Raw genomic sequence first — 12,950 nt, 5'->3', positions numbered from 1 at the left:
AAAAAAAAAAAAAAAGAAAATCATTCAAAATCTATCTTATTCCTATTATCTCGATTTTATGTCTAACAATTCTTGAAAAAATTCTTCGTACTGGAACAGAATATAAAATGAAATATAAACGAAATATAAATGGAATATAAAATGAGCAATCATGAGTATTTGATAATTGTCATACATTAACCTAAAGCATGATGTAGCAGAGTTAACCTACTTCGTCGACATAACCTCCATCCATCTTTGACAAAGTTCCCCCTGCCTCGAACCAACCAAGGATCGATTCCACGATCGAATTTCCACGCGAACAAGAGCCCGTGATTCGAATCTTCTCGCTCGTTAATCGCTCATTAACGCATTCGTTAAACGTGACAAAGCGGATGAGTCGGCCCTTGTCGCACGTGCGACAATTTATTTCGCAGCCGCGGATATTTCGGTGGCCAATAAAGTTTCCTCAATAATGATGATATCTGATAGGGATCCGATAATAGAAAGGTCGGCTAGAAGTTAGGCAGCCGGCCCAGTTTTTCGTGTATCCGTAACACGCACGAGCACGCTCACGGTGACAAATATTTTTCAAGGTAACCCAGTTGAAATATTCCGCCACCACTCTCCTCGAGAGCGTAGCCGATTTAATAATTCCCCAGTTCGTTGCCAACCCCGAGAGTCTGCTTGCTTGTTACATTATGCGACATAATGACTCGATCGTGAACGAATTTTCCAAATCTGATCGAACGAAATGAGAAACAAACTGTTTATGGAACAATTTTTAATAAGAGAAATATTGGATTATTTTTAGAGATCGTAAGATGCCGTGGAATTTCTTGAATCTTTTACATTGCGGTAATTTATTGGCTAATAATGGTAAAATGATAAATTGACAAGTGATAAATTATAAATCACATATTTTTGTGTGATAAATAACAATGAATGAGACAATTAGATAATGTGCTAAAAAATTTATTAGCATTTTTAATAGTCAGTAAGATTGCTAGTATTTGTCTAGGAATTTAGGAATCTAGAGATCCCTAGATTTTCCTTTTTTTCCTGTTGCGTTAATCTGTTAAAAAATAAATTATAAATCATTTTTATATTTTATAAAATTAAGATAAAAAAATTAATTCGTTTTTATTAATTTTTAATTTTCTCACTAGAAATGACAAATGTTCCTGATTGTTTTTAATTTAATTAATATTCCAGAAATGTTAACGATATTTCAAATTTCATATTTATTAACATTGTTATTATTCATTAGAAAGAAAAATTAGTTTCGCGAGTTAATTTTCCAAGAAGGAGTATAGTTTAAATTCGAAGAAATTTCGAAAAACAAACCACTCCAAAAGTTGGCCCACCGTTTCGACTGGTAAAATATGACATACGAGAAAATCTAGTGTCGTATGCAGTTTCTAAACAGCTCGCAATTGGCAGGAATTATACGTGCGATGTAACATGAGTTCAGAAATAATATACCATAGTTGAAAAATAAATAGTACAATTTAACCCTTTATCCAAACATCATAAAGATGTTTTAAAAAATGCCTTAAAGATATCTTGTCCGCTTGTCTTGTAAACAAATCTTTTAAAGATATTTCTTTAAAAGATATTTTAATAATATCATTCGGAAAATATCTCTTAAAAATTGTATGCAACCTGGATAACTATCTTTCAATATACATCGTAAATTAAATCGTTAAATTATTAACTAATCAGAAAATTTGAAAAACATTTCCAATCTTTTCCACCATTCGATATCGATCAAATTTTTATTCCCTTCCATTATCGCATACATCAAAATTTCTGGTTAAAAATAATTAGATTGCTATCATTGTTTACATTGTTAGCTCGCTACAATATTTAAATGACGGCGTGTACGGCGTAATGCCAATGCCAAGATTTGTAAATTAGGAAATTTGGTGAGAGACGATTTGTCGAAATCTGATACGAAATCACTCAAATTAACTCTCCGTCTTGGAGAAACCGGAGGGAAAGGATTTTAAATTAAAACCTGGTGCCGGATGCTACGACTATGGCTGGCGCCATATCAAAAGGCACACTTGCTCCTCACGCCAAGTATGTAAGAAATGAGAACGACTACCTCGATCATGTCTATTCCTGAGTTTCTACCTGATCAACTTCATTTCATTTCACTTCACATTCACCAAGAGTAAAAGTTACCAAGTACACGAGATCTCATTTCTAGGTTAGTTGGCCATTTTTCATTCAGTAGTCTCTCACGCTTTATGTATATACGTATTTCAAGTATATGGGAATTATACTTGTACGTGATTCCAAGAAAATAAGATGAATTTCAAAGATGAAAGAAATATCATGAAGATGCTGTTTTAATTTGGAAACTGTGGAATTGTGCCATTTCTTTCTTTTTTCTTGAATTTTTAATTTCTAAATATTTTTTTTTCTTTAATTAAAGAATTAAATTTTTTATAAAAATAATGCAATCATTTTTTTTTATTTTTTAACCGAAAAAAAGTTTTAGAATTAAAAATTTCTATAAGATTAAAATTTTCTTGATATCATTTCAAATAATTATATTTTTTTATTTTTTATATGAAAAAATATCTTTTATAATTTAAATATCAATATAAATATGATTCTCGCAGTGCCATCTTCTTGTAATAGCGCATCAACTAAATTATGGAATGATATAATAAAACCCAGATGATAGTTTTGCAGTAATGCTATCCATCTTGTGGTGCCATCTTTTTTTACCTGACTGTGAATATTTTAAAAGATCAAATGATAATAGAGATTGTAATAAATTCAATTAAAAATGGAATCTTTTATTTTTTTAAATTAATAACTTAGTTTTATATTATAATTTTTATATTATTTTATTATTTTATCAACATTTTACACAAAAAATAATATAACATATTCAAATATAATATATTTTAAATGTTCATTATCATATTTATCATCATCATTATAATAAAAATCAATTCTTTTATATAAAATTTATTTTCAATATCAAGATTAATTTATACAAAAATTAAACAATTTTACAATTTTTTTTATGTAATATCAATATTAATAATACATTTTAACTACGTCCAAAATATATCCAAAAATTGGACATTAATGATAAAAGGTTGAATTTCTTCTTGTTGAAGAATCCAAGATGGCTAATTCAATAAAAGAATATTAATAACGATGGAATACATTTCTCCATCATTTTCTAAAATTATACGGCGTAGATCCACGCATCTGGAAGGAGCTAAAATAAATTTAGATCGACCTGTTACGATGAAGGCCGTGCCAAGCTCTCGAATCTCGTGGCAAATGTGTGTACAACAACGATACACAATGCTAATTACAATATCACTATTTTCGTGCCGCTGTAAACTCGGAAGCCAACACGTCTCGATGCGATTCAATTCATTTCCACCTGTTATTTGTCGTCAAACAAGCAATTTTCGCGATTTTGTTAATAACAGTGGTTATTTCATGATTAATTTGAATTATTCCATCTGAGTAATGTATAATTCGAATAAATATATCAATAAATATCGAATTAAATATTTTTCTTTTACTTTTAAATTAAAGATCTTTGAATCATTTAAATTAAAGATGTATGTATGTAAAAACTTTTTAATATTAAAAAAATTAATTTTTAAATTAAAAATTTGCTTAGAAGTTAGAAACTCGAGAAATGTTTTATGGAAAATTTTAAATTTTTCCTAAACAATTTTGATAATTAAGATAAACAAAATTTTTTTAAGTTATGAATACAAAAAAATTATGTTATAAATACATTATGTAAATAAAACGTCAAACAGTACAATGAATTCATTCTCAGGATCGATGTGGGTACACATGAAAGTCATTCAGAAGTTAAATGGTACCAAAGTAAAATTGTATTATGTTAAAATTTATTATAAATTCAATGACTGCATTGTATAAATTCCAACAACGTAATACGAAACTTTTAATAAATTTTCGTGTCTATTTACTAGAAAATCATGCGAAGAAAATTATAACAACATGCAATCTCGTTTATTTTTTTTTTTTTTTTTTTTTTCTTCAAAAAATAAAAATCTAAACTTTCTGTAAATCATGGTAACCTTCGAGAAGTCGTATATTTTTATTCCTTTCGTTCTAATTATATCCTTTACGTCATCACGATTTGTTAAAATTTTTCTCAAAATTTTTCTCCCTTAGCTTTTCTCTCTTTTCTCTTTCCTTTTTTTCTATTCTTTTCAACAATGTGACATTTTTTATCAAATTTAATTCTCAATTAAACACATCTAGAGATGCGTTTCCTGACAATCTAAAGATTCTTAGAAACAAAATTGCTAATTTTGAAAATTTGGAAATAGCGAAAATTTCGAAAATACCTATCAAAATAAATCATACGATAAATTAAGAAAAGTGAGATCTGTATTTAGAGATCAAAAATACTACACGTGATGCTTCTACTAAACAATGTAATAAAATTATTACTGACCATCTGTTTTATTCACTACTTTGTCTCATATTTTTATCTAATCTTGTCGAGAAGAAAATTAAAAATATCCGACTTACTGTAGACAGATTATACTGTGATGGACCTAATGGATCAAGGATAATATCGATTAAACCAATTCGTTCTTAAATTATAAATATATGTTATATATATATATATTATTTAATTACAAAATACAAAATAAGTACAATATATATATACACGTACATACAAAATATAAATTTTTCTTGGATCTAAACCAATTAGGATTTACTTTCCTAGAAGAATCTTACGGGTGGCACCAATGCTTTGACCCGATTGGGTAGCACCTTTATTGGAACCGGCTTGCAGACCAATCACGGTTTGCCCAGCACGCAGTTGCTCCTCAGTGAATTCACGTTTACATTCATCAGCTGGTTTGGGTCCTAGATAGGGTCCTTTCCATTCTGGGTGCTTATACGTCTATGGAAAAAAAGGAGAATTTCACATGAAACCAATGAACTTAGAAAAGTTATTAGTTACAAAAATAATACTAGAAAGAAATATTATTAGTGATATTTTAAATTTAATATAAGAAAAAGCTTTCAATTTGAAAAACTAAAATTTGAATTGAAATTTGAAGCAATGCTCAATTTCATTCCATTCATGAAATATATTATTAATCCATTTATGGATTACTTCATTCATGTTAAATATTCAATGCTATTTTTTTGGACATTATACGTCTATTTCATTATATCTAATATCATTATATATCTACTATTCATGATGCTATAACTAAATGCACTGTAATTGATATTGCTCCATTTATATTTAATGATACATATAAATCAACTCTTAGCTAACTTACCGTACGACCAAGAGCAAAGAGGGTCGTCACAACCTGTGCAATGTCTTTTTTCTCCCACAAGTCGACTGTTTGGAATACATCAACGTCAGCTACGCCATAATCCTTTAGAGCTTTCTGGAACCTAATTCGAAATAGAATTTAAAAATCTCTTCCCAGATAATATAATTCAATGAATAATAAATTTATCATAGTTGCAATATTATATTTTAAATATTTTTTTTTAAATTTATACAATTATATTTTTAATTTATCATAAAAGAAAATCTTACGCGTTGATGTTTTCCATCATTTTGAATTGGCCACCAGAACTGTTGATCTTTGAGATCGATCCTGGGGAAATCTTGTTCATCAGGTGACACAGCACTTGTCCATCCTTAATAACATCCTCGAATAGTTCACCAGGTGGGAATTTTTTGCCCAAAATAGACTCGATCCATTCTTGAGCTTCTTTTTCCTGCTCTGGATTACGCTTTGCAGCGATCTATGAAAAGAGAAAAATTAAAATGAAATTACAGTTCTCATAACATCGTTGGAATATCGTAAAATTTATATATTAAATCTAAATATATATATATATATTTTTTATTAATCAACAATCATTTACAAGATTCTAGTTTCATGCATATAATACATTTTTAAGAAAAATATTTTTAAAGACATTTCTAAATATATTTTGCAAATTCTTTCCCTCAAAAACTCGTTTAACATTCGCGTGAAACTTGTGTCCAAAGTTCTCAAATCCAAAATTTCAAATATTCAGAAGAAGAAAAAAGACGAAAAACAAAAATCCTCTTTGTAAAAACTCTAATAAATACGATTTTAATTTCAGCAAATTGTCGCCAATAATGCCGTTAATAAAAGTGACAATAATTCACAAAATGGAATTTGGAAAGCCATTCTGAGCGAGATCAAGTTGCAACGATCCCTGCGAACTAAACGATTCGTCCACGATTACTGATCGACGATGCACAAAGATCCTCGTGTTATCATACCTTGGCGCGCACTTGACGTTCGAGAGCCATCCTTGTATCCTGCGTAGTTTCTTGAAGAGGACTGAAGTGCTTGGTCCGAGGGCTGCTCCTTCTTATAGTCGTGAAAGATGGCGGGAATACGACCCACGCTCCGAAGGAAGGTGTCCAACACGGGTGGAGACCTCGTGTGTTTCGAAAAAGACCACGCTACATCCGTGTCCGTGTACGTGCTTTCCACGCTTTTCGACGATCTAATATTAGCGGCTTATTCACTTGGATAGTAGGATTTCCAAAATCGCGGCTGCCAAACTGCATCTCTACGATAAACACGGGGAATCGTTACGCATGCAATGGATAGGATATGGATGTGATCACATAGATTTAAGAAGAAATCCGTGAACAAGAGTGCAAGTATATTTAAACTCTCGAGAATTATCCTCAGGGATGATCAGATATTCACTTTCAACACGGTGCTCATTTTTGCAAAGAATACCGTCAAAACTGTTTTACTTTCTTGAATAATTCTATTCTAAGAAATTTTCTAAGAAAGGATTGAAGGACTCATCGTTAAAAAGAGAGATGTATACACGTGAGAGGTAATAATATGATTTTGGAATTAATGAAAATGAGATGAATCAAGTATCTGTGTATATATGGAAAATGATTATTTTGTACATGATAGTTATTTTATTCTGTACTTTGTTTCGCATTTTCAATATGCAATGTCTGGTTTGTTTGATCCTTTTTGGTAGAAATATTGGTAATGACTTGGAAGGCTGACTAATTCTAGACAGATTCTACTTCCGCTTTCTTGATTATACTGATTGTTCACTGACTTTCTTTCTTTTATTTTGAACGATCAATCATGTTATTTATTTAAGCATTGGTTATATTGAAATATATAATAATAATAATAAAATCTAAATTTTGTAAATAAATTTTTAAAAAATTTTTTAAAAAATGAGTTTTTTATCATTTTATCATTTTTACCATTTTTAAAAAAATGACTAATAAATTTTAAATTTAATTGTAGTAAAATAATATAAATAAAATATGTATTTGATAAATAAAAAAATTTTTTTACAAATTATTAAAGATCTAAATCTAAAAAATCTCCAATTTCATTCATTAGATAGTTATATTGTTTCTTAGATTTTACATGACTATAAAGTGAGTTTCAGACATTTAAAAAAGAAAAAGAAATTTTAATTTACGCAAGATGTTGTGTTTTCTTTAAAACGTTTTTTCTTTAAATAACTAACCGTTATATAGGTCGAGTTATTATTGAATTGATCTACTTTTTGAATTTATGTAGAGAGCCAACGAAAACCCGCCAAAATATAGATAATTTAAAATTTTTTATTGAAGATGGCGCTTTTGTATAAAGATTTTTTAAAATTTTAAAATCTAAAAAAAAATTCAATTTTTTTGTGTACAAAATATATATATATATTCTTGAAGTTTGATTATTTATTATAAATTAAAGTAACTAAGAAATATCAGGAATATAATAAATAATAACTTTATAGTTATTATTTATATATTTTAAAATCATTCTTTTCCTTTTGAAATACATATACAAATGAATATAAAATTTAAACTACGTAATATTGATATTTCTTAATTGTAAAAAATTATAAAGAATTTCATAATTTAAATTGAAGATTTTGTTAAAGATATTAAATAATTTTCAAATCATCAAAAAACAAAAATGAAGAATTGTGCAATCATAACTTTTATTTCAATGATATGAAAGATTATTCAGTGGCGAAATCGTTAACTAGTGACTCAGGTTTAAATATAATCGCGACATCCTGCGTATTTTCATTTCCTCTTTTTGCTGTCAGTATACTTTTTATTGAATTCAATAATTTTGATTATTTCGAATATTTTTAAATCAAAAACTATTAAAACTCGTTCATTTAGAAACACTATCATATATATCAATATTATATCTATTATTAGAATTTCTGATAAAATATATCTATATAATGATATAAAATCTGTATATAATCTGTATAATAATGTAAATATGATGGTACATTTAATACGTTAATCTGTTAAATCGGAAATTATTTTTATCTTTTCTAACGATTATCTCACAAGAAAAATAGATGAAATTATTTATCAATATTTAATCTTTATATTTAATTTTGAATTTAAATATTTATAATTTAAATGTGAATCGTTCAAAATAAAATCTCCATGCAATTTAGGATTAATTATTATTATATTTTTATAAGAATTTGCATGGGCGTAGTATTCAAGGTATTCTATTATTAATATCTATTAATCATTTATTCAATGTTAAAAGGAATTCAAAGTATTATTATATAGTAAAGGATTTTGAAAATTTATATCAATATCTATGAAATTTATAACATGAATTTTTCAAAAAACTTTTTATTATTTTATTGAAAAATATAAATAAAGGTTTAATAATATTTAAAATATTTAAAAAAAAAATGTTTTATTACTTTTTTAATTTTATATTAAAGAAAATAATATGTTAAAATTTCATTATTCGATTTATTAAAACATAATATCTATGTTATAATAAATTTTTATTAAAAAATTAAATTTTTTAAATAAAAAATAAAGTGATAAAAATGGTTTTTAAAAATATTGATATAATATAGTTTTATTTTAGATTTATTTTTTCATAAAAATTTATTTCATATATCATTTTCATCGATTATTAATTATATTAAATCGATTCTTTTGTTTGATTAGATTCAATAATTTAAAATTACATTACACACTGCAGTCAACATAAAAAGAATCCCTACAAATGCAACACAATGATGCCCTCTTAAGGATGAAATAGAAAACTTGTTTATCCATAATCTGCCGCTTTTCGGGAACTTATATTATTACTTTACGTACCAGAAAGTGGATAGAAGCTTTAAAAACGTAGGTTATTTTTTCATTATCCACAGGATTTATTTTATATTCTTTTTTTCTCTGTTTCTTTTTCCATATTTCAACTCACATGAAGCCATAAAATATTGCAGTTTGAAGCGTTCCAAGTAGAACTGTGTTGTGATAGAAAAATGCACTCGATTCTGATGGATGAAATCTGTCGAAAGTTCTAACAGTGTTTAATATTTACTCTCATCTTCTTATCATTTTGTGAATTTTATTATTAATTAATAATGTTATATTACTTATAAAATAATATAAATAATTGTGATCTAAGTAAGGTTATAATTAGATACGCTTTTAAAGGTTATGTTTTTGATTTCTCAAATGATTTGACAGAAAAGTTTCAATGTTTAAAAGATACTAATTTTTATTTCTTTGTAAAAATAAACGATTTTATGTACAATAATAAGATGTAAATAAATTTACTTTTTTAATAAACTATTGTACATTTTGATAGTACTCGTATGATTTTGTTATAATAATAAATTATGAATAATTTAATTCACATTATATATAATAATTGTACTTATTAATCATAAATAATTTAAGAATATTTGTATACATAAAAAGTTTATTGATTTCAATCAGTAGGATAATCACCAAAGAAACATGGCACAAAGATTTCCTGTACCAAATACAGGGAATAATGGTCCTCCTCCACAAAGATATGCAGCATCATCTGTGCCTCCAAATCTTCGACAATATTCTGGTCCAAATTTTCCTGTAAGTATTTAATAAGTTGAGTAATTGAGGTAAATAAAATAAATTTTTAAATCAATTCATTGTGCAGATGCAACAGAGATCTGGATTTACTCCTCCTCCACAAATGGCCAATGCAGGACCTGGACCAGCTAGTATAATAAGAGCAAATCAACCTTATTCAAATATGCGTCAAGGACCTATGCCTACTCCACCAGTTGGGAAAAGAAGTGCAGATCAACGTATTCCTATGTCACAACAGAAACCGTAAGTGCATTAATAATGCATGATTTTATTAAATTTTGCATTTATATTTATGTTATTTTGCTCATTAACTCATTGCATTAAATTATTAATAAATGTATTGATTAGTCATTTTTATTGAAAAATAATTCTTAGTATTTATTATTTCATATTTCAAAAAGCAATATGTCAATTGATTATTTGATTTTTTAATCATTGGATTATTAATTTATTTTGTCATTGAAATTGCAATATTTTAAAAAACCATTCACCAAATTCACCAGGAACTTCACTGCATTTCATAAGCTTCAAAATTGGTTTATTGATTTTTGAATCTATGATTTTTACACAAACTCATATAGGTATTTTTGGAACAGTGATTTTTCACATTCCACATCCAAGAAGAAGAAAAAGTTGGCAGATAAAATATTGCCACAAAAAGTGCGCGATTTAGTACCTGAATCTCAGGCTTACATGGACTTACTCGCGTTTGAAAGAAAATTAGACGCGACTATAATGAGAAAACGACTCGATATACAAGAAGCTCTAAAACGTCCAATGAAACAAAAAAGAAAATTACGGATATTTATTTCTAATACATTTTATCCGGCAAAAGAAGCTGGTGAAGGCGAAGAAGGATCAGTTGCATCTTGGGAACTTAGAGTTGAAGGACGTCTTTTAGATGATACAAAAAATGATCCTAATAAGGTATTAAAATTATTAGAAGAAGAAATAAACGATCGTTAAAAATGCATATTAATATATAATATAATATAATATTTCAATTTTAGGTGAAAAGAAAGTTTTCTTCCTTTTTTAAAAGTTTAGTTATAGAATTAGATAGAGATCTATATGGACCTGATAATCACTTAGTTGAATGGCATCGCACATTAACAACACAAGAAACAGATGGTTTTCAAGTAAAAAGACCTGGAGATAAAAATGTTCAATGCACTATTCTTTTACTTCTTGATTACCAACCTTTACAGGTAACTTTCTTTCTATATTTTTTTATTCATTCTTTGCTTACTTAATAAAACTTGCATTCTAATCAAAACTGACATTTTAATCAAATTGAAATATTAAAACAAACTTCTCAAAATACGAATATCGTAATTTTTATAATCTAAAATAAAGATAAAAATTTTTCGCATATTTTTAATATAATTAAATAAAATAAAAATATAAATATGAATAAAATTTAAGAGAAAAATTTTTTGGTTGCAGTTTAAACTAGATCCTAGATTAGCACGGCTTTTAGGTGTACATACCCAAACGCGACCCGTTATTATATCCGCTCTTTGGCAATATATAAAAACACATAAACTTCAAGACAGTCATGAAAGGGAATTTATAAATTGTGATAAGTATTTAGAGCAAATATTTGCTTGTTCAAGGATGAAATTCGCTGAAATACCACAGCGTTTAAATCCATTACTTCATCCGCCAGATCCAATCGTAATCAATCATGTTATTAGTGTTGAAGGTATTTATCAGTAATAATTAATATATGCAGATATTTCATATTTTAAGATTTTTGTAATATACTTTTTATTGGATTTTAAATTAGGTACAGAAACGAAACAGACTGCGTGTTATGATATAGATGTAGAAGTTGATGATACATTAAAAACGCAAATGAATAACTTTTTACTTTCCACCGCAAGTCAACAGGAAATCCAGAGTCTCGATAATAAAATTCACGAAACGGTTGAAACAATTAATCAATTAAAAACAAATCGAGAATTTTTTTTAAGTTTCGTTAAAGATCCTCAACAATTTATCAATAAATGGATAATTTCGCAAACAAGGGATTTAAAAACTATGATAGATGTTGTTGGGAATCCTGAAGAGGAACGTAGAGCAGAATTTTATTATCAACCATGGGCACAGGAAGCCGTTTGTCGATATTTCTATACGAAAGTTCAACAGAAACGCGCGGAATTAGAACAAGCACTCGGTATTAGAAACTCATAGGTATTAGGAACTCGTAAGTATGAGAACTTAAAATATCAAATTCGAGACATCGCTATGTAAAGTATTTATATGAATCTTTTTCTTGTTCCAATTGCGAAACTGATCGATTAATGTGTTTTACGCTTGACTTAGTGTTAGTTTATGACGTTACAGTACGAATGATACCATACAAGTGGCATATTTTTACGAATGTTCAAAATAATGAAAAAAAAATGTATAGTAATACTAAAGAAATAACTTCACAATTGCAGATTTATTTACACGAATGTATATCGATCTCGTATATGTTTATTCAAGTAATTTTCCCAAATGTTTTTTTCTATGAGGATATGTATTACGATCCGCTATGCGTACTATAATACGATAAATTCTGTATAATATAATGAATAAATCTTTGATATAATTCGCTGAAATTATTTTAAATTAGACCTTATGTTAATTTTAAATAAATATTTTTATTATAACAATATAATTATTGCATTTAAAATTTAATTTTAATTTTAATTTTCTAATAATTTAATTCAAAAATTAAAAAATAAAGTTTATTACATCTTTTTTTAAATTTTGTAAGTTTTACTTGCCATTATAATACTTACCATATACCAAAATTTTTATTTATAGAATTTGATTATTGATTAAAATAAAAGAAATCATACATTTTTTTATTATTCAATTCTTATTTTGTTTGTGCAAGTAAATACAATCTCTTACATAATCAGTACATGTCGATGCAAAATATTGTTTCTTCGTGGAAACGGCAATATCGCCAATTTAAAACGTAAAAAACACGAATTCTAAATATTCATTCTAAATATTTCATCTTTTTCAATTT

General features: G+C 27.1%; 2 protein-coding genes across 5 annotated transcripts; one reads left to right on the top strand and one right to left on the bottom strand.

Moving 5' to 3' along the window:
* Positions 1–4,599: 4,599 nt before the first annotated feature.
* Positions 4,600–6,452, bottom strand: LOC102679977 (muscle-specific protein 20). Its single transcript, XM_006610286.2, has 4 exons — positions 6,296–6,452; positions 5,573–5,784; positions 5,304–5,424; positions 4,600–4,915 (listed from the first exon to the last, which is right to left on the bottom strand). Exons 1-4 carry the CDS (start codon positions 6,323–6,325, stop codon positions 4,724–4,726), a joined length of 555 nt encoding a protein of 184 aa, XP_006610349.1. The 5' UTR covers positions 6,326–6,452; the 3' UTR covers positions 4,600–4,723.
* Positions 6,453–9,045: 2,593 nt separating this feature from the next.
* LOC102679528 (brahma-associated protein of 60 kDa) lies at positions 9,046–12,341 on the top strand. Of its 4 annotated transcripts, none has more exons than XM_006610284.2 (7): positions 9,046–9,187; positions 9,788–9,922; positions 9,990–10,165; positions 10,519–10,849; positions 10,933–11,130; positions 11,369–11,627; positions 11,712–12,341. In XM_006610284.2, the coding sequence occupies exons 2-7, from the start codon at positions 9,809–9,811 to the stop codon at positions 12,116–12,118; spliced, it is 1,485 nt and encodes a 494-aa protein (XP_006610347.1). In that variant the 5' UTR covers positions 9,046–9,187; positions 9,788–9,808; the 3' UTR covers positions 12,119–12,341. The 4 variants fall into 4 exon arrangements, with proteins under 4 accessions (XP_006610347.1, XP_006610344.1, XP_006610348.1 ...); XM_006610281.2 differs by having other exon boundaries at positions 10,504–10,849; XM_006610285.2 differs by having other exon boundaries at positions 9,070–9,187; positions 9,791–9,922.
* Positions 12,342–12,950: the final 609 nt, after the last annotated feature.

The sequence above is a fragment of the Apis dorsata genome, unplaced genomic scaffold (assembly GCF_000469605.1).
Source record: "Apis dorsata unplaced genomic scaffold, Apis dorsata 1.3 scaffold_73, whole genome shotgun sequence".
Classification (NCBI taxonomy): domain Eukaryota; kingdom Metazoa; phylum Arthropoda; class Insecta; order Hymenoptera; family Apidae; genus Apis; species Apis dorsata.
The sequence above is the reverse complement of the archived record's forward strand: the minus strand, read 5'-3'. Positions and strand labels throughout refer to the sequence as shown.